This window comes from Sceloporus undulatus, chromosome 1 (assembly GCF_019175285.1).
Source record: "Sceloporus undulatus isolate JIND9_A2432 ecotype Alabama chromosome 1, SceUnd_v1.1, whole genome shotgun sequence".
NCBI lineage: Eukaryota > Metazoa > Chordata > Lepidosauria > Squamata > Phrynosomatidae > Sceloporus > Sceloporus undulatus.
The window spans coordinates 35,907,759-35,933,894 of NC_056522.1; the positions used below are offsets into that span (position 1 = coordinate 35,907,759).

General features: G+C 39.8%; 1 protein-coding gene across 6 annotated transcripts in view; it reads left to right on the forward strand.

The window, feature by feature from the left end:
- The window catches only part of RPS6KC1 (ribosomal protein S6 kinase C1), a 179,880-nt gene that overhangs the window by 88,111 nt on the left and 65,633 nt on the right, over positions 1-26,136 (forward strand). For 4 of the 6 annotated variants that reach the window (XM_042445857.1, XM_042445884.1, XM_042445867.1 and 1 more), the window contains 2 exons: positions 6,326-6,447; positions 8,678-8,770. In XM_042445857.1, the coding sequence (XP_042301791.1) occupies positions 6,326-6,447; positions 8,678-8,770 (215 nt within the window). Of the gene's footprint in view, positions 1-6,325; positions 6,448-8,677; positions 8,771-23,404; positions 23,473-26,136 lie in introns of those variants that run through there. The other 2 variants (XM_042445876.1, XM_042445901.1) reach the window with 2 other exon arrangements.

The following is a 26,136-nucleotide window of genomic DNA, read 5'->3' on the forward strand; positions in this document are numbered from 1 at the left end:
GGATGCGGCCCAGCAAGGCCTTGGGACCGGCCCCAGCCCGGTCCTGCTGCCGATTGCCGCCGGAGCCTTTGGCCTCTCGTGTGAGGGCGTGGAGCCTTTGGCCTATCAGGAGGAGGCGGGCAAGGGGGCAATTGTCTATAGAAGCCTCAGAAACATGCATTTATATTAACATTTTTTAAAAAAATCAGCAATTTTTTTTGTGTGTTCTCCAATTTTTTTAAAAAAAGTGTCCTCCATTTGAAAATTTTGTCCTACATTTGTCCTGGTTTATTTATTTATTTTCTTTAAAAATATTTATTTATTTATTTTTTTGGGCTTCGGCCCCCAAGTTGTCTGAGGGACAGCAACCCGGCCCCCGGCTCAAAAAGGTTGCCTACCCCTGATCTACATCAGGAGGACTGCCCCCTTCAGGCATTCGGACTCTCTATTTGTTTCCTTCAGCCACTGCTCCCTGGGGAACAAAGTTTCTTCGTCCACTCTTAGCAGATGGATCAAAGACTGCATATGGGCCTGCTACCAGTCGCTAGATTTACCACCCCCCTAAGGGGTGGTGGCTCACTCCACCAGGAGTGCATCAACTTCTGCGGCCCTGGCCACCTCTGCCTCTATGACAGAGATCTGTAGAGCAGCGACTTGGGAGTCCCCGTCCACCTTTGTTAGACATTACAAACTCGACCTCTTTCAGTCCGCGGAGGCGTCCTTTGGGAGACGAGTGCTCCAACAGGTGGTTCCTGGATCTTCCGCCTCCTAGCCGCACTCCCTCTAGGGGGGCTTTGGTAAATCCCAAGGTTCAGGAGGATGGGACCTTCTCTGCTAGGAAAAGGAACGTTGGTACTTACCTGTGATACGTTCATTTCCAGCAGATAAGGTCCCATCATCCTGCCCACCCTTTTTGGTGCGGGCAGCGCATCCAGGCTCCACCTTGTGGGCATTATTGCCTACCTCTTCTGTTTGCCTCTACTCTGGTTTGTGTTGTTCACAAGTTTTTATGTTTTTTTCTGAAGTTAACGGTTAGCTGCCTGCTGGTTATTTTTCCTTGTTTGACTGGCTGTGGACTGGCTCCCTAAGGGGGGGTAGCCCCTCCCATTGGGGGGGCTGGGCATGGCTTCTTTTGTTATATTCCCTGCCTACAGGATCTAATGGGAGGGGACTACCTGCGGTTCAGGATGATGGGACCTTATCTGCTGGAAATGAATGTATCACAGGTAAGTACCAACGTTCCTTTTTTATTCAACTATCATGGATTTATGTTTGGTGAGTATACAAGGAAGCCTTTCCAATAGCCATCCCAGACTTGGGAATGCTCCACCAAAAGAGTTTGAGATGGTCCCTTCTATGCTGGCCTTCCTCCAGTAGGCAAAGTCCTTTTTATTCATGCAGGCTTTTGACAATTAAGGTGAGTTGCTGCAGAAGAGGCTTTCAGTTGGGTGGATATTTGCATTTTTAAAATGGTGTATTTAATCTTGGGTTTTTAATGAATCTGCTTTGTGTTTTGATTGTGTTTGGTTAGCTCAGTCTTAGTGTTAATTGCCCTGAGTGCTAGTTTTGAGAGAAAGGTGGGATAGAAATCTAATGCATACAAAAGCAAAAAATATTTGCCACAGGCTTCTAGATTGGCCAGTTTGAAAGATACCTCATTGTGTTAGCTACTGGACAGTGCTTAGGCAGGCATGTGTTTGCATGTTTCCATTACCATAGGATCAGCTCCTTTAATCTAATCAACAGAGGAAACACATTTTCATTATAAGAAAGGCCCTATTGTGGAACTGAACTTTCATTTATAATACTGCACTCAAAACACTCTTTTTCTGAGAAATAGGGGAAATAGGGGAAAGTGCAAAAAGGTACCTGTATCAGCGGGTAGACTTATCTGAGCAATATTTTATATCATGTGACCAAAGCAATTTCTCTCTTTTGCTCTGTCAGCCTCCATATACTAGAAGCGTCTAATCTTTTTTTATGTGATTGGCATTTATTGATGATCAAATTCTACTTTCCTCAAATGGCCTCTCCTGAATAAATGACTTCCACATTGAGGGCGCCTCGTCCTGCGCTTGCCATTGTCAAGCCCTAAAGCCTCTGCTGTGAAATTAACAAGCAGAGTTCTTTATTGATAAAACAAATTGATTATTTCAGTTGCTTTTGAAGCCTACCAAGGAAAGTAGTTGACACGTAGCAAAAGAAAATGCAATTTCTCCTCTTGCTTTCAATTATTGTGCTTTATCGCTTTTTGGCTCATTCCACAGTAGTTTTAAGAATTAATACCCCTTACTTACACAGATAGAATGCCAAAGCATTAATTTTACAACAGCTGTGAAAGGGGGAAAAAGAAACACATTTTTATGTTAAGAAATAAATAATGAACTTCTCACATCCTCGCAGTATTTACACCTCACTTTCCTTTCTGGAGTAACTTCATATGGGGAAATGTTCTGGACCAAATGGATTATGTAGTAAAGAGTGTGTTGATGACATGCTCTGTTTGACAACTGAAAGCTGTAGTACAAGAGAAAATGTCATTTGAATGAGTGTTCATTGAACTTTTTTATAATGTTCCACAAATCTCTTATAATGAAAGTACTAGACAGAAAGCACTTTCTTCCATTTAGGAATACGTGAATAACCTCAATGTAGATCATTACCTACCTACCTATGTAAGTATGCAACTCATACATGTAGGCACCATGAATAGATTATGCCTATGAAACTCAGTGTGACGAGATATGTAGAGGTTCCCTGTTTTTATCTGAGGAGATTTTCAAAGTATATGTTTTGTGCACAAGATCAGTTTTAATGTTACTTAAGTAGAGTTAAGTATACAAAAGCTTATGCTACCAGCTTCTTTCTCTTGTACTGAAAGGTGCTGCAAGATCCCTTTGCATGCTTATCCACACTATTGTATATGTTAACTGTGGGATGCACAAATGTCATGCCAGTGAGGTTGTACCAAGTACAAGTGCTGCATGTGAATCCATCCTTGGCGGTGCAGGGAAAATACATTTCCCCCCCTCTTTTACTGTATTTATCCTTTGGTGACAAAGGAGAGTTCATTTTGACCTGACTAGCTCAGGTGCTGGCACAAATAGGAGAAACATTAATTTTTTAAGATGCAAGTTAGTTTGCAATGAAGGAAGCAAATGGCTAGAAAAGGCTTAGAATGCTGTTATGTGTTTCATAGTTGCTGTATAGTCTCCCCCCGCTTTTTCTTTTTTAATATTCTGTTTGCAGTAACGGTGAACAGAGCATCTCAAAATAACCACTTTCACATTGCAACAAACACATCATCATTTGCTTAAAAAGAGTTATAATTACAGTTGACGAAGCATGGCCACCATAAAAATGCATTAGTTTAGCTTGACACATTAATTACCTGTTTTTGCAGATGTTTTTATGTATTGTTGTGCGAACAGTTTACAAAATAATTACAGGAAAGTCATATGGAAAACAAGCTAAGGGGGTGGTTTCTCGCCTAAATATTTTCATTCATGTGAATTTGTGTGAGGCACAGCTGCTGTATAGCAAATGGAAAGAGAGGGAGAGAAGAGGAATCTCGAAGGGTTTTTATTTGAAGGTCTCTGTCATCAGCATTACCACACTTTTTATATCTTTCTTCAGAGGAGGCTATTTTTTTAAAATATTTAAAACGACATTGCTCCTTTTTAAAAATTCTGACTGATTTAGGTGAAAAAAACTTTGATCTTTATCAAATGAAACACAAATATCTGCTGGTATCTAGGAAAACACCTAAATAGAAAATGAATATTTTGTTTGAAGTGGGATGACCTTGCATGATCTTGCTGTAAAGAATAATTAAAAAGCTTTAATGCTGTTAACACTTGTATTCCTAATGTGTTTTCCTCTAGTAAAAGAACCCTTAAAGTATTAAAAAAAAATCCCAAGGTGTATTTAGAAATAATGTGGGGTTGAATGCAGTACTGAAGATCTCAAGATTTTGTTGGAAATAGGAGTTCTAACATTTGAGGATCTTTAACGATTTCTTTGTTTCTTGTTTTGATGTTTCTGTAGTGGCATTCTGTAGAGATATCAGGGATTTCTTTGGTATGTGTAGTGCATTTAAAATTTCAAACTCAAGAGTATTGTTATTAGCAACATCTATGTATAGATTCTTTTAAGAGGAAGACAAATGTTTTTCTTTGGTTTTATAGCTGATAGCTCAAAAACTATGGCCGGTTACAGAACGGCACTTTAGTGCGTGACAAGCACGCACTAGGATTACAAAAGGGCGGTGCTTCCGCACCGCCCTAACCCTAGTGCGTGCTCATCACGCACTAAACGGCGGCGGCCCTTCCATATGGCCGCCGCCGTGAGGACGTCATGGCCGCGCCGCCTCTAGACGGGGCAGTGCGGACGTCACGTCCTCAATCCGCAGCAGGGTGCCTAGGGCGCCCTTTCCGCGGACCAGGAAAGAGCTCCGTTTCGGAGCTCCTTCCTGGTCCGTGGCACTGCTTTGCTTCGCTGGGCGCAGCCTTCAGACGGCTGAGCCCAGCGAAGCAAGGGAGGAAGGGGCCAAGCGGCCCCTTTCTCCCCCTCCCCGCCACCGCGGGGTGTCCTTGGGGCTTGAAGCCCCAAGGACACCCCTTTTCAGGCTGCGGGGAAGCGGCGTTTTGCGGCTGCCGTTCTGGCAACTCAGGCCCCAATCTGGCGGGGAAAGGGGCGGGTGCAGCCCACCTCAAAGAGGCGGTCTGTAACCCGCCAAAGAACCTAAAAAAGTTAATATTAAATGTTTTTTTAAAATCTGTGTGTTCATGATTGTGCAATGTGTATGGATAACAAAAGATTAAATGTCTAAAATTTAGTGAGTTGTGCAGAGGCAAAGAATCGTGGTTTAATGTTGAAAATGTAGCTAAGAAGTAGAAAAAGAGTGAGAAGAAATTAAGAACACCATACTCATGATGTCAATCAAGAATTGAAAATCACATGCCAAAATTGGTATTCCTCTGATTTTTGGATTCCCATTGGAGAGAATGGAAGAAAGAAGAGCAAGCGTATGAGTAGTTCTGTCTATAGCAGTCTGTCTGTTACATCAGGAATAGGAACCACTGGAGGTCTGGATCTGATCTGTACCTGCCCCATATCCATCATCCCCCTGCATGCTGAATGCATTCGTCTTTTGAAACCCAACTTCTGGTTTTCTCAAAATGTTCTTTCAGGCCTTTCAAAGGTGTGCCCCCCAAAACATCTTTGACCCTTTGAAGGTTTACCTTTCCTCCCCCCCTCCCCCCCATGTCCCCTTGAATAGTTTCAGATCAGACAATCTGGGGACTGCACAGAACAAACCCTTTGAAATAATCATAACCATAAAATCATAGAGTTGGAAGAGACCTCAAGGGCCTTCCAATCCAACCCCCTGCAATGCACACTCAAAGAACTCCCAACTCTCACCTTGATCTATTGTGTGTGTGTGTGTGTGTGTGTGTGTGTGAGAGAGAGAGAGAGAGAGAGAGAGAGAGAGTGTACAATCAATATATTTAACATATTCTTGTTTAAAAATACAATGTCTTAATGTGTGGATTTTTTTGCAGTTCAGTATTTTGTTTTGTTACCTTGAATTTTATTGAATTTTTAGTCCAGATCTTGCAATAGAAAAAAGAAAGAAAGAAAAAAAGGCAGTCAACAGGATGTGTAATTAAGAGAATCCATCACAAGTAGAAGGAAAACCATATATTCAACTATTTCTGTTATGTAGTATATTATTCAGTCAATGTGATAGGAGTCAGCCAGCACTGCTGCCCAAAAGGATTCACCCACAATCTTCCAAGAGTGTGGTTGTTTCCAACTGTCTTGATGCTCATAGCCGGTGGTGTCTTTCATGTCAGTGGAGCAGAAAATGTGTTTAGGGCTGTAAGTTAGGCTTTGGCAGAGATATTAAATGATTTGAACCTGTTTTGGAGATAGGTGTCAGTGCTTTGGGTAGGTTGTTTCAAGTTTGGACTAAAACTTAGAGAGCATTTGCTGAGCTAGTGATGTGGAAACCACCAGCCACCACTGCATGTTGCCATAAGTGTGACATGTGATTCAAGAATGTCTCTTAAAACCCAGCACATATTTTCCTACAATTACACATGGATAGGTGGTAGGTAGATGGCAAATTCAGATTTTTTTCCCTACTATTACTCATCCTCATGTTGAGGAATTAATAATAAACGTATGGTTAATTCCTCTATGTTGTAGAGCACATTTGGGAAAGCATTGCCCTGAGCAGAAAATGTAGAAAGGAAGAAAGAAAGAAAGAAAGAAAGAAAGAAAGTGAAAATTTGCAAAGATGTTGGTCTTGTAACAATAAGTATTCTCTTTTGGCACACAGGGGAATCAAGTCCAACCCGTCGTGAAGCAGTGAAGAGGAAGACTTCAGAATATTTGATGAGAGCAGAAAAAATTTCCAGCCTGTATTGCCGACCCTCCTCAGAAGATGGTTCAACATCTGGGGTAGGTTCTGCTTTATTTCCAAAGTAATTTAACTGTTCTTGAGTTGTGTGTCCCTGGGTATACATATACATGTATTTCTGCTGTTCATATCTGCTTGCATGTCCTTGTAATTAACGGGAAAAAATGAATTATACCAAAGAAACAAAAGGAAAAAACTATGGATGATCTTCCTGTCCTGTTTGGCTCATCAGGAATAATGTTTATCTACTCACTGATTTTCTTAGGAAAGAAGAATATTATGTTAAAAACTGATAAATAATTATGAAGTCTAAATAAACAGATGAAAAATGAAATTAGTGTTACAGTAGTGGCAAAATTATCTGTAGTTTCCTATTTAAGAAGGTCTTCTTAATAAGAAGAGAACAAGGAATTTGTATGTTGCCATTGTTAACTACCTCAAATACATTTTTGGTGGGAAAATGGGGAATCAATCAGTCAATCAATCAATCAATCAATCAATCAATCAGATAGATAGACAGATAGACAGTTAGGGAGTTTTCTCTAACCCAGAATTTCAAAAGGTTGCATGCTAGAACAGAGGTTGGTCTGAGCATTGTGGCACTTCTAGCAGACAGAGCTAAGTTTGCATTTGTAGAACTGGAATCCTTGATCTTAGATTTGCTCTTCAGGTCCAAGCCACTCTTTAACAAATCTTGACTTTGCCCTCCTTCAACAACAGCAAAAAATATAAAAATGAAATAAAAATAAATCCCTGAGGACCTTTCTGTTCTTAGCTTAGATGTGTTTTATTGCAGTCACACAAAACTGTGTGTGATTGTCGATGACTGCTCTCATGTAGCAAATGTTAAAAGTTGCAAACTTCGTGTCTGTTTACATTTGTATCATGGAAGGACAAAGAAGGGCAAATGAGTCTTTCATCTTACTCTCAACAACCCCAAGAAAAGTCGAAGGCAGCTAGTTGCTGAGAACAGGGAAAGTGGAGGGGATATTAATCTGATTTACTGAATGGCAATTAGTGCTCTTTCTATTTTTGATTTGAACTGTTTTTCCATGGCAAGCAAAAAACAACAGGAAGGAAATCTCTTACTGGGTAGAAACAGTCACATAAGCTTTTGACAGTAAAGAAACTTACCATTGGGGTGGGAGGGTGCGTCTTGGGGAGCTGCATGGGGCTTGTGACTTGGAATTTGCCAACCCATGCCCTAAAGGAAAGGAATCTTCTGATTTAACCTTATTATTGTGATTATAGGCAAATGTAAAAACAGATTTTCACATCTCTGGACTTTGAAATCATTTGCTTGTCCCATTGATGCAAAGAAAAGCTTTGTATGAAACCCAGGAGAAGATTATGCGCTCACCTCAAGTTTTTCTTCTTTTCCCCTTTTCCAAAACATCTGGCAAGGTCAAAATTATCTGTCCCTGTTCCATCCCATCATATGTGACCTGTGTGAAGGGAGTGTCATATGACTGCTAGGAGCAGAGGTGCTCTTCTGCCTACTCCCAGTGTTAGCCATCCAAATGGCCCTGTCCCCAGACATCTATATTCCGTGCAGATTTTGATTACATGGAAATATGTTTGCATAATACATAAGTTTTCTTGATGCAGACAGTTCATGCCAATTTGTGGATCACTGGCCTAGACATGTTAGTCACCATTTTGGAAGTTATTCTTTTAAAAAAATGAGTATTACTTCAGCTTTTCCTAGCCCATTGTTCTCCATTGTTTTACATTGCAATTCCCATTAGCCAGAGCTAGCAATGCCAATAAAGGTTAGGGGTGGAGGGAGCTATATTCCAGCAGTGGGTAAGGATATTTTCTGATGTATTTAGGATGAAGATTTCCATAGAACATTACCTTTAGCTGCCCTATACTTCTGCAACTCTGTTTAAATTTCTCTTCCCTCATGCCTAGAGTTATGGCTATGGGTGGTTTTTTTCAGCAGTGTTCTTGAGTTTTGTTGCATGCACAAAAAGCAGGGAAACTGTCTAAATTGTGAATATATATATATATATATATATATATATATTCCTTTTTGCTATATTTCCATTTTCAGTGTCCCTGCAATTTATTTACTCTCAACTTCTTCTTTTTTCTTCTTCTTCTTTTTTTTTTTTTTTGCATTAAGGACAAACAGCAAACTTCTTTCATCTCCCCTCTCTCTGATTTATGATAAATTTAGTTTCCTTCAGCCTGGCATTTGCTTCAGCAGGCAGTCTTCCTTCAAGTACCACCCTGATTGATGTTGTAATCTTTGATATCTTCCATTAGCCTCCAGGATCACTAAGTTCAAGGCCCTCTTGGAACCTAAGGAGCCCTGCCGAGGAACTGAAGGCCTTTAGAGTCCTTGGGGTGATTGACAAGGTAATTCTTCAGTGTCTCTTCAAGAGTTCAGTCATAAATCGACTGCATGCTGACATTCTATCTTTGAAGCTGTGGATCTTAAGGATATGAAACAAAGGGGGAAAATGACTCAAATGCATCTGCACTTTAAAATAACAAAAGTAGAAGGAAAAAAAGGCTTTTATCTAAGCAATTCATGTAAGGTCATGCAAAATATATTTGAGGTAAAGTATAAGGCACATGTTTGGTGCCATTCTGTGAGAAGAGAGCTGGTTTTTTTTCTTCTTCAAAAATGCCCTGGTTATTGTGCACTTGCAAAAAAGAAAAGTGCCAATAAGTTACCAGACTTCTCACATGAATGACAACTTCGAAAGAACATAAGATAGAAAATTGTGCAGCCTTATCTCACAGAAAAGATGGTACCCACCTCCTCACCCATACAGCAGTGCAAATGCTGATAAATGGGCACTTTACATAGATGCCATTATGAGGCTGGAATTTGTTCACTGAGATGGATATTTTAGTATAGTCTTATAGATAGTAAGCTGAATTCTTGCTCATGGAATTATCCCCAAATTTACACTGATGACCTGTTATAATCATTTTCATCTGTCAGCTCCTGTGGCAATAATTCAAAAAAGTTTCCTGTAGAAGTGTGCAGCTTAAAGGAGGCCCCTAGGAAGACTGAGGGTTTGATAAGATAAGCATGCCAAAAAATAACTGTGCCAATGAAGACTGTTGAAAGCTGGCTTTCCTTCTGGAGATGCCTGTGTTCAATTTTGGAGAACTAATGAATAGGAAACTAACATGGCTTTGCATGTGCTAACCCCCCCTCCCTCCCCAAAAATACTTGCATCTTTTTTATTTATGTATCCTGGTCCTAGAGAAATTATTTCAAAAAAGGAAGCTAACACTACATAACACATACATAACACTATGAAGGTTATTTTGTTCCCTGTGGTCCAAAGCACACTGCAGAAATAATCCAGTTTGATACTGCCTTAGTTGCCTTGGCTCAGTGCTAGGGAATCCTGGGAATTGTAGTTTACTGTGGCATGAGAGCTGTCTGACAGAGAAGGCTAAACGTTTCACAAAACTACACTTCCCAGAATTCTCTGTCATTGAACCAGGACAGTTAAAATGCTCTCAAACTGGATTATTTCTGCAGTGTGTATGAGACCTATGGTGCCAAGAGACCGAGGAATGGTTGTTTACCTTATAGGAGACAGTGTATGACCAAATAGAATCATATAATCATAGAGTTGGAAGAGACCGCAAGGGCCATCCAGTCCAACCCCCTGCCATGCAGGAAATCTAAATGAAAGCATCCCCGACAAATGTCCATCCAGCCTCTGTTTAAAGACCGCTAAGGAAGGAGACTCTACTACACTCCGAGGGAGTTTGTTATATAATGCCTAGAAATCAAAACTTCTCTCAAGTTTGTTAGCTTCATGGAACTTCCGGAGTACAGGTACATACACTTTGCAGTAGTGACTTGGCAACCTTTGCAAATTGCATTGGAACGTATGAGTTTGTGCCTCAGGGCTCTCATTCTCTTCAGATTTTGGTCTGTCAGGGTGGGAGGCAGAAATGCATTTCTTTTCTTAAGTAAAGCTGGATCCTTGATTCACCAATCCTGGTCTTCTAATTTCTACTAGAATTGTAGGGGAAGGAAAGTCATCTGCTCCTTCTGTGTCACTTTCTCCCCAGCACTCAAGCTTATTCAATAAAGGAACTTTTCACAGACATGATGGTTCAGCGGTTAAGATGATTGCAATACCAGCAGGTTGGCAGTTTGAGGGCCAAGTGCCATGTGACAGCATGAGCTCTTGTCACTAGTCCCAGTTCTTTCAACCTAGCAGTTCAAAAGCATGTAAAAGTGCAAGTAGATAAGTAGGTATCACTTTGGTGGGAAGGTAACAGCGTTCTGTGCAGTCAGCTGGCCACATGATCACAGAGTCATATTTGACAATACTGGCTCCTTTGGCTTAGTAATGGAGATGAGCATCACCCCCTACAGTTGGATACAACAACCTTGTCAAAAGAGAAATTTTTACCATTACCTTTTTAAGAGGTAAGAAGATGCGGGGAAATCCAACTTCCACTAGCCACCTTCAGTATTCTTTCTTCTTGAGCCAGGTGGGAGTCATGCGGCTCTCCTAATGTTGTTAGATGGGATTTCCCAGCTTTCCTCAGTGCTGGCTGTGTTAGTTAGGACTACTGGGTCTTATAGTCCAAATACAATTTTGTAAGAACATACATTTTAGTGCCTATTATGTCTGATATGAGGGACCAGCCAGGTCCCACAACCACCACCAGTGTACCAGGGACTGGGATCTTATTTGTGTCCATTGACTACAACTATTACTATTTTCCCCCTGGAAACCTGCCATGGACTGGCAGCCAGTGTTCAGTAGCCAGCTTTGTCCTAAGCCATGTCACCACAGCACTAACACTATTTGAAAAGACTCCTCCATATCCTAGTGTCAGAGTCATGGTTGGAACAGGAGGATTTTCTTTGTGGCTGCTGCACCTAATTTAAATATCTTCTTGCAAAGGGAGACCTGATTCCACCTCATCTTTAATAGCATTCCATTACCTTGTGAAGAGCTGATTTCAAAAAGAATTACCTCAGTTGAAGAACTGATATCTTTATGATCTTTATTACTTCTGTGAAGTTTTGGCCACTGTCCCTGTCAATTCAAAAATAAAATAGTTTCATATTATTATTTTTTGTTTTTGTTTTTAGTATACTTGTTGATTGTTTACTTTAAAACAGGGAGGTTTGTCTGATATGTCACATATTTTTCTTGACGCAGGATATACATTAAAGCAGGATATACATTTTTCAAGTAAATGGGTAAATAAAAATGCTCCCTGGTTTGCAGTGGCAAGAGAAAATTTACCCGTCATAAGTACATTTGAACTTGCAAGCTCTGAAAAGGTCCAGAGGTTGGAAGGAGTGAGGCCCCTCCTGATCATTAGCTGGAGCATGTATAGAGTTCCCTCAATGATGTGACATCAGGCCTAGGGCTCTGGATTGGGGTGCAGTTATGAGTTCTTTGGGAGAAAAAAGAATGGTATACATATATACATATATGTTGCACATACCAATACATACATACAGATAGATAGATAGATAGATAGATAGTTGATTGTTATAACAGAGTCAGTGTGTGGACTCAAGAATAAGTAGCAATTTCTCTTTCCATGTTATGATGTGTGATGCATTAAACTTGAAATACCAGGATACCTTTCAGTATTGTCTTTCTGCCTGAATTGTGAACTTCAGGGCACTTACATTAGAATCAATTTAGTTCCATTTCCTTCAGTGGCATGAGGTCAGGTTTGTAAGTCAATGTCTTTTCCCTTTTCATCTGCTTGCATCTGCTTATAAAGGTCTGATCTGGTCTGGTGTTTCTTTCTTTGCATATTTATTAAACAGCCTAGACGTGCAAGAGCAATTTGACCAGCTGATGATAGCTTTCAGCTGTGTATACTTTGTAAATCTGTAAGAAGATGGGAGAGTCCAGGAACTACTTAACCTCGTAATCCTGCACCAGGAGGGATGGAGCAGATAGCTGTAAGTCTTGGGGTGCGGCCATGTGTGGGATTCATCCATTGTTGGGCACTGACCAGAAATGTTTGTGTAGAGCAAAATGGAGCTAGACTACTTCAGCCAGTGAGACAGTGAGATGCTGGCAGTCAGCAAACTGAAGGCAGTAGTCACTGCCTTCTAGGCCAATCTTGCAAATAAAAGAAATGGACCCAAGATCAGCAAACACAGAAGGGCTTGCCAGCCTTGTGTGTGCTTTCTCTTAACTCTCTCTTGCTGGCAAAGAGAGGGGGGGGAGTGGGGAAAGAAGGCACAGCCAGCTAATGGAGATTTCTGCCTCCTGGAAGTGATCCATGCTGCAGATGTTTAGGCAGGTGGTATAGTCCAGGATGTGGCCAGATGGTTACCCCAGATGGAACCAGTTCATCTAGTTCTTTGTGGTTCTGCTAAATTTTAATCTGTTTGTAGTAAAGCTAGAATGGTAGTAGTATTTCACAGCAAAGTTGGGAAAATTGCTTTTGGTAAAAATGAATATAATGACATGCTGTAGTTATCCATAATGGAGTAGTGATAAAATGGTGTTCTGGAACCCTGAGCACCATCCTATTGATGCTCAGTCATGATGGCTTCAGTGAGTCATTTCTTTGCGTCTTCTTAAAAGTAGCTTTCCAAGTTCTGAATTTTGTCTGTGTGTAAGAGACAGACAGATGACACAGGGCATTCCCTGTCAGTTTCCATATTAAATTTGCATTTGGATTGTTGTTGCAGTGCACAAATAGTAGACTCCATGAGGAGATCAGTTTGTGTGACAGAAATATGCTTGTGTTGTTGCCCTCATGTCTGAGGGAATAACATGTTCCCAAAGTTAGAAATTGGCCACTACATGTTTAGATGACCCTTTCTTTAAGAAGGGAATGTTATTAGTGTATCTTTATGCTACAAAGTGTAGTGTATCGCTATACTACAGGCCTTACCAAATGAAAACCACACAAGGTGAGCGGGATTCCCAGCAGACAATGGATCATTAAGTAAATGCATACCCTGTAGGCCTTGCCATTCAACAACAGAACAATACACAGATTAACATGCAAAAACAGTCAACCAACTATATATATATATATATATATATATATATATATATATATATATATATATACACACACACACACACACACACACACACACACACATACATACACACACACACACACACACACACACACTCTTCCATTCTAGCATTCTCTGAAGATGGCAAAATGTCACAAATAAACTCTGCTAGAACATGGCCTCATAGCCCGAAAAACCCACAAAAAACTTACCTATAATATTGTTGCCTAAGGGTTCCTGACAATTATAATTTGGGGAACAGACTGCTAATTCTCTGTTAACAATTCCTAGTTTTCACATATGAATAGTTCTTGGGGTTTCTCAGGCAGAAAAAACTAATATGGTCCCTGTCTTTGTTCTAAATACCCCAAAGGCACACCATCTGATCTTGGAAGCTAAGAAGCATTAGTACTTGGATGGGAGTCTGCCAACAAATACCATTTATTGTACAGGGTATTGTAGACCATGTTTCAGAGAAAGGAGCTAGCAAAAAATCACCTGAGTATTCCTTGGCCTGTTACAGACAGGCCAAAATAAAGCTGCTTCGGGTCTCTTTGGAGGTATGCTATTTAAATGATGCATGGGTCCTAAGAGTCTGAAGGTCGCACCAAAGCCACACTCCATTCCTAAGCACTGGAGTGCAGCTTTGGTGCAGCTTCCGGATTCTTAGGATGCATGCAACATTTAAACAGCATACCTCCAAAGAGACCCGAAGCAGCTTTATTTTGGCAGTCTGTAACAGGCCCTTCTCTGTGGTTGCATCCACACTACAGAAATAATCCAGTTTCACCCCAATTTAACTACCATGGATCAATGCTGTGGAATTGTAATTTGTTGTGGCACCAGTTTGCTCTGATGGAGAAGGCTAAATATCTCACCCAAACTACAGTTCCCAGAACTTTATAACATTGAGCCATGGCAAATTGGATTATTTCAGTAGTGCTGATGCAGCCTAAGAAAACCCTATGGAAATTCATGGGGTTGCCAAAAGTTGACAGGCAACTTTAAGACACATACACACACTTTTTCTCCTTCTTCACAACAGATCTCACAGATCTTCCCTAATTAAATCAGCAGTGTCCCTCAGGTGCTTTTAAGTAATTAAAAAAAAATGGGAAGATCTGATTACAGATTTCCCACATATTTGCTTTGGTTCTCAGAAATCCAAGTTTGTGAAATTCCTTCCAGGTGTTACAATCTGCCTTAAAAAAAATTGGTGTCATGAAATCCCCTGAAAATCTTGTGTTATTTTCATGTTGACTTTTAGCAGGAGGAGGCAGCACTGTGGCTCATTAATTACAGTTATAGTAATACCCTTGTGTATTGTGCCACTATTGATCTATCTTTTTTAAAAATGTACACATTTAACCTTTTAAAATTGCAGGTTTAATTGCCTACTTTCTGGGCGCTCTGTGTGGTATGCAGTAGGATGCTAGTAATGTTTATGTCAAGATGTGCTCAGAAATTGGTACATTGTGCTTGAGTCAGTATTTCAGAGCTGGAGGGTAGGATGCTTTTTGCACTACAACTTCCAGGCCTGTCAGCATGATCATTCAAGGACTTGTAGACCAGAAGAGTAACTTTTCTAAGCTCTGAAGACTTTGACCTTGTTCTACCTCCTCTTGCAACTACTGAGCCATCTTGTAGAGTTTTGTTCCCCTTCCATTTATTTTCTGGCTGAACGTCACACATTTTTCAGTATCTAAAAATTGAATCATCTATTTCCTCAAAAGAATCTCTTCTATCAAAATTGTTGTTAGCACTTGGCATCCTTAGTCAACAGCAACAGCAACTGCTTCTTTCCCCAAACTGAGAGTAGAGGGCAAGTGCTCTGAGACTCCCCAGGAAACAAAACCTGAGCGACATACCTTGATCTCTTTTCCACTCCAATTTTGCTCATAGCTCAGAATTTAAAGTAAACAGGAACAGGAACTAAAAAGTATTTAGTTATGACTATAAAACAACTCTGTAGGGATGCAGTGGCTTAGTGGTTAAAACGCCAGTTCTGACGATTGAAAGATTGGAAGGTTGGCAGTTCGAGGCCTGAGTGTCTCATGATGGGGTGAACTCCTGTAACTAGTTCCAGCTTCTGCCAACCTAGCAGTTTGGAAGCATGCAAATGCAGGTAGATAAATAGGTACCACTTCAGTGGGGAGGTAACAGCATTGAGTGCAGTCATGCTGGCCACATGACCACAAGAGTTGTCTTCGGACAGTGCTGGCTCTTTGGCTTAGTAACAGAGATGAGCATTGCCCCTACTAGAGATCCATGTCAAGGGACTACCTTTACCTTTATAAAGCAACTCTAATCTCACATTTGTCAAAACTAGCAAACAGAGATACTTTTTTGATACCTTTTTAAAAACAAATCTAAATGGAACACAACAACACATAGTATGAGTTAGAACTTGAATCAAGCAGTATTCCTCCTCCACTGTTGAGTGGGATCATACCCACATAACTACAACAGTAACTATACCCGTTTGCAGCTTTGACTTTGCAGATTTGATTATTCATGGATTTTATTAACATGTTCTCTCTAGGAATATCTAGGTGCTCCAGCGCAACTCTATGGTCAATTTTAAACAAAAGTCGTACTGAAGGACCTAGAGATTCCTAGAGAGAATACTCTACTAGGCATTTGTAGCTCCTCCAGCACAAGTCTATGGTCAGTGTTTGGCAGATGTTGACCACAGAGTTGCAGTGGAGGACCTAGCGATTCCTAGAGAAGTGTTCTCTTAGGTAAAAACATAGTTATTTTCAGTTTTTCCACATTCATGGGGGTCCTGTGCCCCTGACCCCAGCGAATGTGGAAGGACAAGTGTACAGATGCTGTAGTTTACACTGTAAATGGAAGGAAGCTATCCATCACTTAGGGGCTGTATCATCTGGCCTTTCCAGGGTGCGAAAAGGAGCCACAAAAAGTGGTTCCTTTTTGCGTTCCAGAAAAAGTGCCATATTCGCGGAACTGCAGTTTTATGACGCTCTTTCTGTGCTACATCATATGGATGCAGTGCCAGAGGAGCACTGTGACACCGCATAGTGCAGCATGTGGCATCATACCACCCTGAGGGCAGAGCTGGGGCGCATGTCATGTAGACACTCCGCCCTGACTCAACCCCCCCCCCCCCCAAGCTGGCTTTTCAGGCCATTCTGAATAGGGTCTAAATTACAATCAAAAGGATAGTTTCTTGATTTGGTTTTGCAAGAATACAAAAGCTTGGAATTAACTAGTTACAATTTTTTTAAACCCCCCCCCCCCCCCAGCATCGATATAACAGTGAAATTTTGCACATTTAGTGAGGAATAGCTTCCTTCCATTTGTAGTGTAAATACTTTTTTGGTGTTTTACGACTGTTCCTGTTTATTTTAAAAAAGTAATTTCTGAGCTGTGAGCAAAACTGATTGAAAGGTTGGGGAGGAAAGAGATCAAGGTATGTAGCTCAGGTTTTGTTTCCTGGGGATTCTCAGAGCACTTGCCCTTTACTCTCAGTGTGGGAAAAGAAGCAGTTGCCCTTGTTGTTGTTGCTCCCACCATCCCATCCTAAACAGCCACAGCAAATATTGTTTCTTTGCAGCTACCAGTTGTTTGAGCCTAAATAACCCAAAGGAACCACCAGATCCTATCTGATCTTGGAAGCTAAGCAAAGCAAGATCAGTCTTGACATACAGATAGTTCTTGGGGTTCCTCAGGCAGAAAAAGGTAACATGGTCCCTGTCTTTCTCCTAAATACTCAAAAGGCACCCAGTTCCATCTTATCTTGGAAGCTAAGAAGGGTTAGTACTGTACTTGGCTGTTAAACCGCCAACATATACCAGGTGCTGTAGGCTATATTTCAGAGGAAGGAACTGGCAAAACCACCTCTGAATATTCCTTGCCTAGAAAATCGCAAGGGAGCCCTGGTCACACAGTGGTTAAATGTCTGTACTGCAGCCACAAGGTCGTGAGTTCGATCCCAGAGGGCTCCAAGGTTGACTCATCCTTCCATCCTTCCGTAAGTCAGTAAAATAAGTACCCAGCTTGTTGGGGGCAATTAGCTTACAGACTGTAAATTGCTTAGAGAGTTCTGAGTTCACTGATGAGTGTTATAGAAATGTACATGCTATTGCTATTGCTAAAACCCAGTGAAATTCATCGGGGTCACCATAAGCCGACAAGTAAGTGGTAGGCACATACCGTCACGCAAACCCCAGTTGTTTGCTTTGGCAACACCTTTTCCTGCCTGGTGAAGAGATGTCTATTTCCAGACCAAATGAGAAATTGTTTCTTCAAAACTTTTTTAAAAAGGATAGAGAGCTGTTACTAATATGAAGCAAGGAGGGTGGAATTAAAAATATGTGTTTTGAAAATACACAGTGGGGCAGGTGGCTGGGCGGGTGGGTGAAAGAGAGGGAGCTAAACCGCTTGTCTAAGTTGATAGAATAATCCCATTCTTGTTTAACCGCCGTCTGAGGAGGTACATTTATTTGTGGCTTTGAGTTCATCCAGTTGTGTCCCTTGTGACCTTGGCAGGGAGTTGAATAAGGTGACTAATGGCTCACCATATTCCCTCTTTCGGGTGGCTTGCCTGTTGCTTGCCTCTGGGCCTGTGATTCCCCTTCTGCCGACTTCTGCAGTATTCCTTCTGTCTCTTATCTTGGTGCTTTGATGCATATGTTCTGAAGGTGGCCACCGTGACTTGGGGTGGCAGCAGATGGTAACCCTTCAGGCTGCCACCAGCTATGCTGGTGTTAAGTTGGAAACTTTGCTTTTGATGAAGAGTCAGCAGTGCATATGAAAGAGCTCTTGCTGCAGAAGTATCTTTTAATTAAAAAAATTAGCATACTGAAACAGTTGCTAATTTCTCTGTGTTTAAAGGTTTCTAAAATCAACTCTTTTCTTTAGGCTAAGTAGCAGTTATTTACCAGCTTTTATCCTTCCCCCCAGATGATGATGATGATGATGATGATGATGATGATTAAAGTGAATTTATTTACACATACTAACCTATTATTTTCTTTTTTGGTAAATTGAACTGCTAGCTCCCATTCAAAATACTGTCAAGCATTTTCAGAGGAGGGTTAGAGTGGACTGAAGATGGGGTGGAATTGAGTGATTTTTGTCCACAATATTGCTCTGAAACTTTTATGGGGAATTAAGACTGCACACTTGCCTGAGAGTAAACCTCATTCAGTTTAATTTGGGAATGACTTCTGAGTAAACATCTATCATCAGTACTATTTTTCTTATTTCTTTCAGGCAGATACCTCATGTACAGAGATGTTAGAATCACAACACTTGTACTGTATTGATTAACTTTGGAGGTTTGAAAATGAAATAGGATTTAAAAAAATCACAATCCTGCCCTCCTCCCAAATTACCATGTTCCTAGCATCTTAGATATTATAATCTTCCCTTGCTGTTCCATTTATAATAATTTGTCCTAATTTGCATTCATTTTTGGAGCTTTTATACTGCTGACTTGGAGACTCAAACTAGTGTCAAAGTACAAAGACTCCTTTGAAGGCACTGACTTGGTTTTTCTAGTTGTACTTTTTCATCCTGATCTACATATTTCACTTTAAAGCATTTTGAAAGGTTTTAAAAAGAGGAATTTGCTGAAGAGTGCTGCTATTGACCACAGAGCCATGTAAAGCAGGGGTGGGGGAAAAATGGCTCTGGAGCTGCATTTGGCTCCAAGGCTGGTTTTTTTTTTTTGGGGGGGGGGGGAGCATTGCTCCTTTTCTGCCCCAGAGATGGTGTGCTGTCTTTCCTGGAAGGCTCTAGAAGCAATGGATCACCTTCATGGACAATTTAACATTAAGGCACCTCACTACTTTTTCAAAATGAGAAGTGGATTCCTGGACACTCCCCCAATTTGAGTGGGATTTGTGCTAGTCTGTGCTGCCCTCAGAGGGTCCGGGGCAAAAGGTAGGCTCCCAGTAGAGGTTACTCACTTGTGATTTAATTGTAAGGTGCCTAAATACCCTAAAGGCACCTGGGAGCTAAGTTGAGTCAGCCCTGGTTATTACTTGGATGGGAGACCTCCAACAAATGCCAAATTAGAAATAGACTAGATTTTGACTGCAGTCTTAAACATAGGAAGTAAATCCACTGGAATATAATCGGTTTACATTGTTAAGACACTTATATTTTACTTTGTATCATTTCATTTATATTCCACATCTGTCTCACTGTGGGAACCACACACAGTTAAAATGATAAACAGCCAGATTAAAAGTTGTCATTTAAAACAGTAAAAAAGGCCGTTATGATGTAACGATGATAAGCACTTAGAGCACCCCAGTTAAAAGACATGATCTTTGCCTTGCTGGAAATAATTTGCAGATGGTTGAGAATTCTGTTTACTTCATTTTTTGATAAGAACTGATTCAAAGTATTAAATTTGGGAAAACCCACATCCTGATAGACAAATGGATGGATGAATGATATGGTATAGAAAGTAGTCCATGGAAAACATAGCTTTGGAAAAATTTCCACCCCACATCTTCCTTTAGAATTCTGTGTGTATGCTGTAAGAAGATGCTTCCTGCTTTGTGAAATTTTATATACTTCTCATTTTGTTGTATTTTCTCTGTAGTTAGATGAATAAGCAAGAGCTGACATTGTCCACTGATATACCCCTGATCCTTTCACATGGGGTTCTTCCTTGTTCTTTCTGTAACAAGTGTTTCTCCCTTGTCATTAAACCATGATACTAGATGTCTACATAGTTCCCCCTCCCCAACCCTTGTAAAAGTAATACTTCCAAGGTTGACAAGAATGAGTTGGGTTATTTATAGGAATTCCAAGGAAAGTGCAGCAAAAAAGCCTAATAATGGGATATGGCCTCTGATCAATTTATGGCCTACTGTTACTTAAACAGTATGTACACTAGCTAGATTTAGATAAGCAAATACAAGGAATTAAAGAGAACATTCATTTAATTGTATTGTCCCAATAATGATATGGTATCAAAGGTAATTATTTCATGACAGTTTGGTTACAGCAGTTGTTTTATCCTGAAATGAAAGTCTGTGTTGGGTGCTTTTGATTGGGAAGATGATCATATCAAATTAATCCAAATTAGATTTTTGTCTTTATAAAGGTGAGCAAAGCCATGAGCAGTGTTATTAAATTGGTGTATTCTTGCCTACAAATGATCTAACACTCTTGAGGGTTAAAGAAGTGATTATTTTGTCCTTTATGCTTCTCTACTGATTAGCCTAGTGTTGGTATTTTTTAAAAAGCATGCTTCGTTTCTTATGATCTTTGTGTATGCAATGATAATATTAATCCAGAGTCGTAGGCCCATTCATTAAGAAATGACTCTAAAATGAGGTTGCTTCATGTAAATTTGGAGAGCTGCAGATGCTGCGTGCAAACATTTCTTTTTTGAAATTAGCCGTATGGCTAATAATTTCCAAGTGGCTTAAAGCTCTTGTTAACAGGAGTGCTGGGGTGTTAAGAATGGCCCTATAAATAACTTTAAGAAGGGAAGTTGAAGGTGCTTCTTTTTAAAGACTATTGTTAACTAAACATTATTGCCAAACAGATGGAAAGCATTCACCAGCCTGATGTTTTCACTCTAATTATATTATCTCCAGTCCTGTACGGCTCAGTTGAAGAGGTGTATCCAGGGGCCAATTTATAATCATTTAACCAACACCTGTTTGGGAGAAATTGACAGTCAAAGGGCACATTAAAAAAATCACATATGTTCTTGTATTTACTGCCTCAATGTGAATGTTAGCTAGTTGCAAGCAAACTTGGTCAAAAAGACAAAGTCCCTGGGAAAACTGATGCATCACTTTCTAACCATCTTTATCTATTTTAATTTGGCATGTCTTCTTTTTCCCATGTTTTGTGGCCAAACAGGGAGACCACAACTCAGTTTTCTTGCTATGATTTATCTCATCACTTCCTAGTTTGTATTTAAATAACCCCGCTTTACAAGCCTTTATAGACGGGAAATTCACCAGTTGCACGGCTTAAGACCAACTCTTGCAAAAACATATTTAAATATTTCATTTTCATGACCCCAAACTAACACATGGATATATGAATACTGTATCTATTAAAAAAAACATCCACAGATTGTCCATGTCCATGTATAAGGAAGGCCAGTAGGAAACTCCTGTGTTCCCAGTGTGTGGAAGGCAGTGGAGCTGAATGAGGGGCAAGTGACAGAGGAGGCACAGACCTTGAGTGCAGCTGCACATTTCCCCTTTGACCTTAGAAATTTTACTTTTTGAACTACAATTCCCAGAATCCCCCTGCAGCCAGTGGTCATGTTGCCAGGAAAAAAGTTACTTTTCCAGGCTCTGTTTCCTCTTATGAAATACATGTAAAACTTCTCATGTAATACATACTGAACACCCCAGGCTAAAATATATGGAATCTTGTTTAACCTGAAGTGCCTCTGATCTATTGAAATCAAATTCAGCAAAGTTCTGATTCACGAAACAGATAAAAAGTTCTATTAAAAATGATTCCCTCCTCATAGATAGACATTATTCCCCTTCCATGTAGAACTAGTTCTTCATATGGAAAGGAAACAAGAAAGCCAAGACATTACATTTGGTAGTTCCATGCATAACCAGCATATAGGTTTAGAAGTCTGAGGCAGTATCCTTCTGTGCTGATGCACATCTTGTTGACTTCCCATAGGCATTTTGTTGACCAGCGTGGGTTAGGCCTGATAGCTTGCAAACAGGCTATGATCACAATAGCATCATCCCACTTGTGTTCCCAGCAAGAGTTCCTTTGTAACGCTGTTCAAATGGAGATTGTCACTACATCTTGTTCACACAGTTTACAGTTAGAGTTCTTCGTATATTTAGGAAGAGAACAAGTAAACATTGCTTGTTACATATGCAAAGTATGTAAAAGGGTTTTGTGCAAACTGGACCAGATCAATGAAGGGATGTAGCAGTTTTGAGAGGGTATCTTTCGAGGATGTCATATGATTTAAGCAACAACAGTGCATCATATATGATCCATGTCAGATTTATGAGTGAATTAAACCTGCAAATGAATAAAGAGTTCTGAAGGGGAGGAGCTCTTATTTGAATGCTCAGCAATTTTGTCATAGCAGGCACTATCCTACAAGAGGCATGTCAACTTTTGCTTCAACAAAAGATGGCATCCCACTTTCAAGGTGGTCCCTATTATGACACAGCAGGGAATACCTCTTCTGAGCCAGCCATTCATACATGTCATCTATGGTGCCCATACGTTAATTAAAAATCATAAACTTCTGTTTTAAAATATCTGTTTCTGTCTTAATTGGAGATGCCTTTTAAATTGGTCAGTCTGATTGATTAACAATGCAATCTGAATTCAAAAGTGCATTTCCTGGAGGAGTCTAGAATAATGCAGAAGTTGTTCTGATGGCAAAAATGTGCTACTCTTGACTGATCTCAGAGATTTGCTGATAGAGCAATCTGTCAACTGATTTCAAAGATCTGCAGTGCTGTTTAAGATCTGCTGGCAGAAGCGCTGGAATGCAAGTAGAGAAAAGTGGGCAAGGAGCAGGCCAAATTATGCCCCTTTCTGTGATTTTTTCATCTCTTCTGCTTGCTGAAGAAGTAGAATGAAGTTATGCCACTGTGTCGATATTCTTAAGTAATTTCAAACTTCCCTAGGCTTGGAGGGGTTTGGATTCAGCTCTAGATGACACTGTGGCTTACTGGGCTTTTCACCATGTCAAGACATACAGAGGCATAGGTCCACCTTACCCCCTGTGTGTCTCTTTCTAGGGGGCATTGAGAAGGTTGGTATTGTCTTCCGCTCCCTGCAGTGACTAAACCTCCCCATCACTCCATATCACCATTTAAATGTTGCAGCTCCCCATAGCCATATAGTGGCAATAGAGAGCATGGGATGGGATTGGAGAAGTGTCTGGCTGTGTCTCTGTAGCCAAACATGAGCCAATGACATCATCTGCTGGACCTCACGAGATTTCAAATGATGATGGTCTGTGTCTTACTATAGGGATGTAGCCAAGTACTTCCCTAATGCCTCCCTCCACCGGTCACTGAATAGCTGTGAGTGAATGAAGGGCTGCAGAGCCTAAATGGTGAGTCATTTATGCTTTACTGTGCAGCATAAGATCTCAGCCTTATTAAGATAGGAGTGGTCTACCAATGCTAATCCAAAATGCTGGAGGGGGTGTGAAGGTAGGGGAACCTTTATACATATGTGGTTGGATTGTCCCTTAGTGTATGAGTACTGGACAGAAATTTTACAACTGATCTCTAAGATCACTAAACAAAGTATACAATTATCACCACTCCTGCTCCTGTTCTCCATTTTTATGAATGAAAATAAAGTCCTGCAGAACAGAAGAGTGCAAAATAAATAAAGTAACAAGGCAGGGGTGCCCTTTATCATTTCTGTTATTTATAATGTGCCTGGAAATTCTTTGTAATAAAATAAGGGAAGATAAATCAATACAAGGTGCAAGATATAAAGGAAAAGAAATCCGTATTAGAGCATATGCAGATGATGTTATGTTGGTAGTGGAGGACCCCATAGAAAATATACCTAGGATACTAAAGATAATAAATGAGTTTGGAAAATGTGCAGGATTCAAAATAAATAAGGATAAATCTGTAATAATTACGTATAACATAACAAAAGCGAAGCAAGAAATACTTCAAGAAAAAATTGGAATTCAGATACAGAAGAAAGTGAAATATTTAGGTATACAGATTATGACAAAAAACAGTGAACTGTTTGACAATAATTATAAAGTGGGATGGCAAGAAATAAAGAAGAACATGGAAAATGGTCAAGACTGCAATTATCTTTATTAGGCAAAATAGCAATTGCTAAAATGTGTATACTGCCAAAAATTTTGTTTCTATTTCAAAATCTGCCAATAATTAACAATAATAAGATTTTTAGTCAAGGGGGAAAAGATTTAAGGAAATTCATTTGGGCAGGGAGGAAAGCCAGAATAAAATGGAATATATTGATAGATGCAAAAGAAAGAGGAGGTTTAGGCATGCCAGACCTAAGACTGTATTACCATGCTTGCTGTATGGAATGGGTACTAAGTTGAATACAATTAAAAGATGAGCAATTGCTAGAACTAGAAGGATTTAACTTGACATATGGCTGGCATGCCTATATGTGGCTGGGGAAGGTGGAATTAAACAAAGAATTTAAAGACCATATATTAAGAGGAGCCCTATGGAAAATATGGATGATATACAAAGAAAAAATATATAGACACCTGCCGGACTAGATATCACCACATGAAGCAGTACTGAAAAAGGGGAAACTTGAAGTGAAAGATTGGTTAAGATATAAAGATACTTTAAAAATGGAGAATGGAAAATTAATAATAAAAACAAGGGAGGAACTGAAAGCAGAATGATATGACATCGATTGGTTCTTATATTATCAATTAGTAGAGATAAAGCAGATGAAAAGCAGTATGGAATCTCACAAATTAAGACAGAATTAGATTTGATTATATTGGACAAGAAAGGAAAAAATATTTCCAAATTTTATAAATTATTGCTAAAACAGGAATTAGAAGGAGAACAGATCAAACATTGTATGATTCAGTGGGCGCAAAACATAGGACACGACATTCAATTAAAAGGGTGGGAAAGAGCATGAGGAGAAGATCTGAAATTTACCCCTTGTGCAGACATAAAAGAAAATTTCTATAAAATGATGAATAGATGGTATTTAACGCCAAACAGATTAGCAAAAATTTATAAAAATGACAATGGAAGTGTGGAAAAACTGTGGGTAGCCTTTATCATATGTGGTGGACCTGTCCAAAAGTGAATCAGTTCTGGAAGGAAATACATAAGGTGACACAAAAAAATATTACAAATAGATTTTCCATTATCACCAGAAATGTGCCTACTAAATATGGTGGATAATAGTGAATTAAGACGGAAGATAAAACCACTTTTATATGTGTTAACCTCAGCAAGAATTATACTAGCCAGATATTGGAGAAGTAAAGAGATCCCTAGTATAGAAGAATGGTTGGAGAAGTGCTTGGCGGTGGTAGAAATGGATAGTATAATGATGGCTTTGAAAGATGAAGATATGGAAGAAAATGTATCTTGGAAAACACTGATAGAGATTTACAAGTTTGGGAAAAATTAAAAAAGTATTAGGAAAAGGTAAGCAGATTTAGAAGAAGTTAAGATAAGAATGTTTTGTAACATGAGCTAGAAAAGAACATTGATGATACAGTCTTAGTAATTAAGCAAAAGAGAATCAAATCTTACTGAGGAATAGAGAAAATTATATCTAATATAAATAGTAACAATGGAAAATAGAGGAGAAGAGGGGAGGGGAGGGGAAGGGGGTATATAAAATGACTGAAGTTTGAAATGTAAGTAAGAGTAATGATGTACCCTTTTTAATTTGTATAAAAGCTAATAAAGATTATTTTAAAAAAAGAAAAGAAAACAAAGCCCTGCAGCATAAAGAACTCATTAGTTTGCTTCTGGCTGTTGCCAGGCTTGAGGTAGCCAAGAACTGGAAAACTGGAAAGTTGAATATTGCAGGATGGTGGACTAGACTCTGGGACTTGTGGTTAATGGAGAAAATGGCAGATAATAACAACAGAGCAAGAGGCTTACACTCTGGATTGACCTTTCATAAGATTTGGCACCCATTTATTGAATACATCCAGCAAGATTTAGTCTCTAGATATCCCCCAATTTTAGCAAAATTTTGATGGAAAGATGTCTTTCAGGATCCCTGA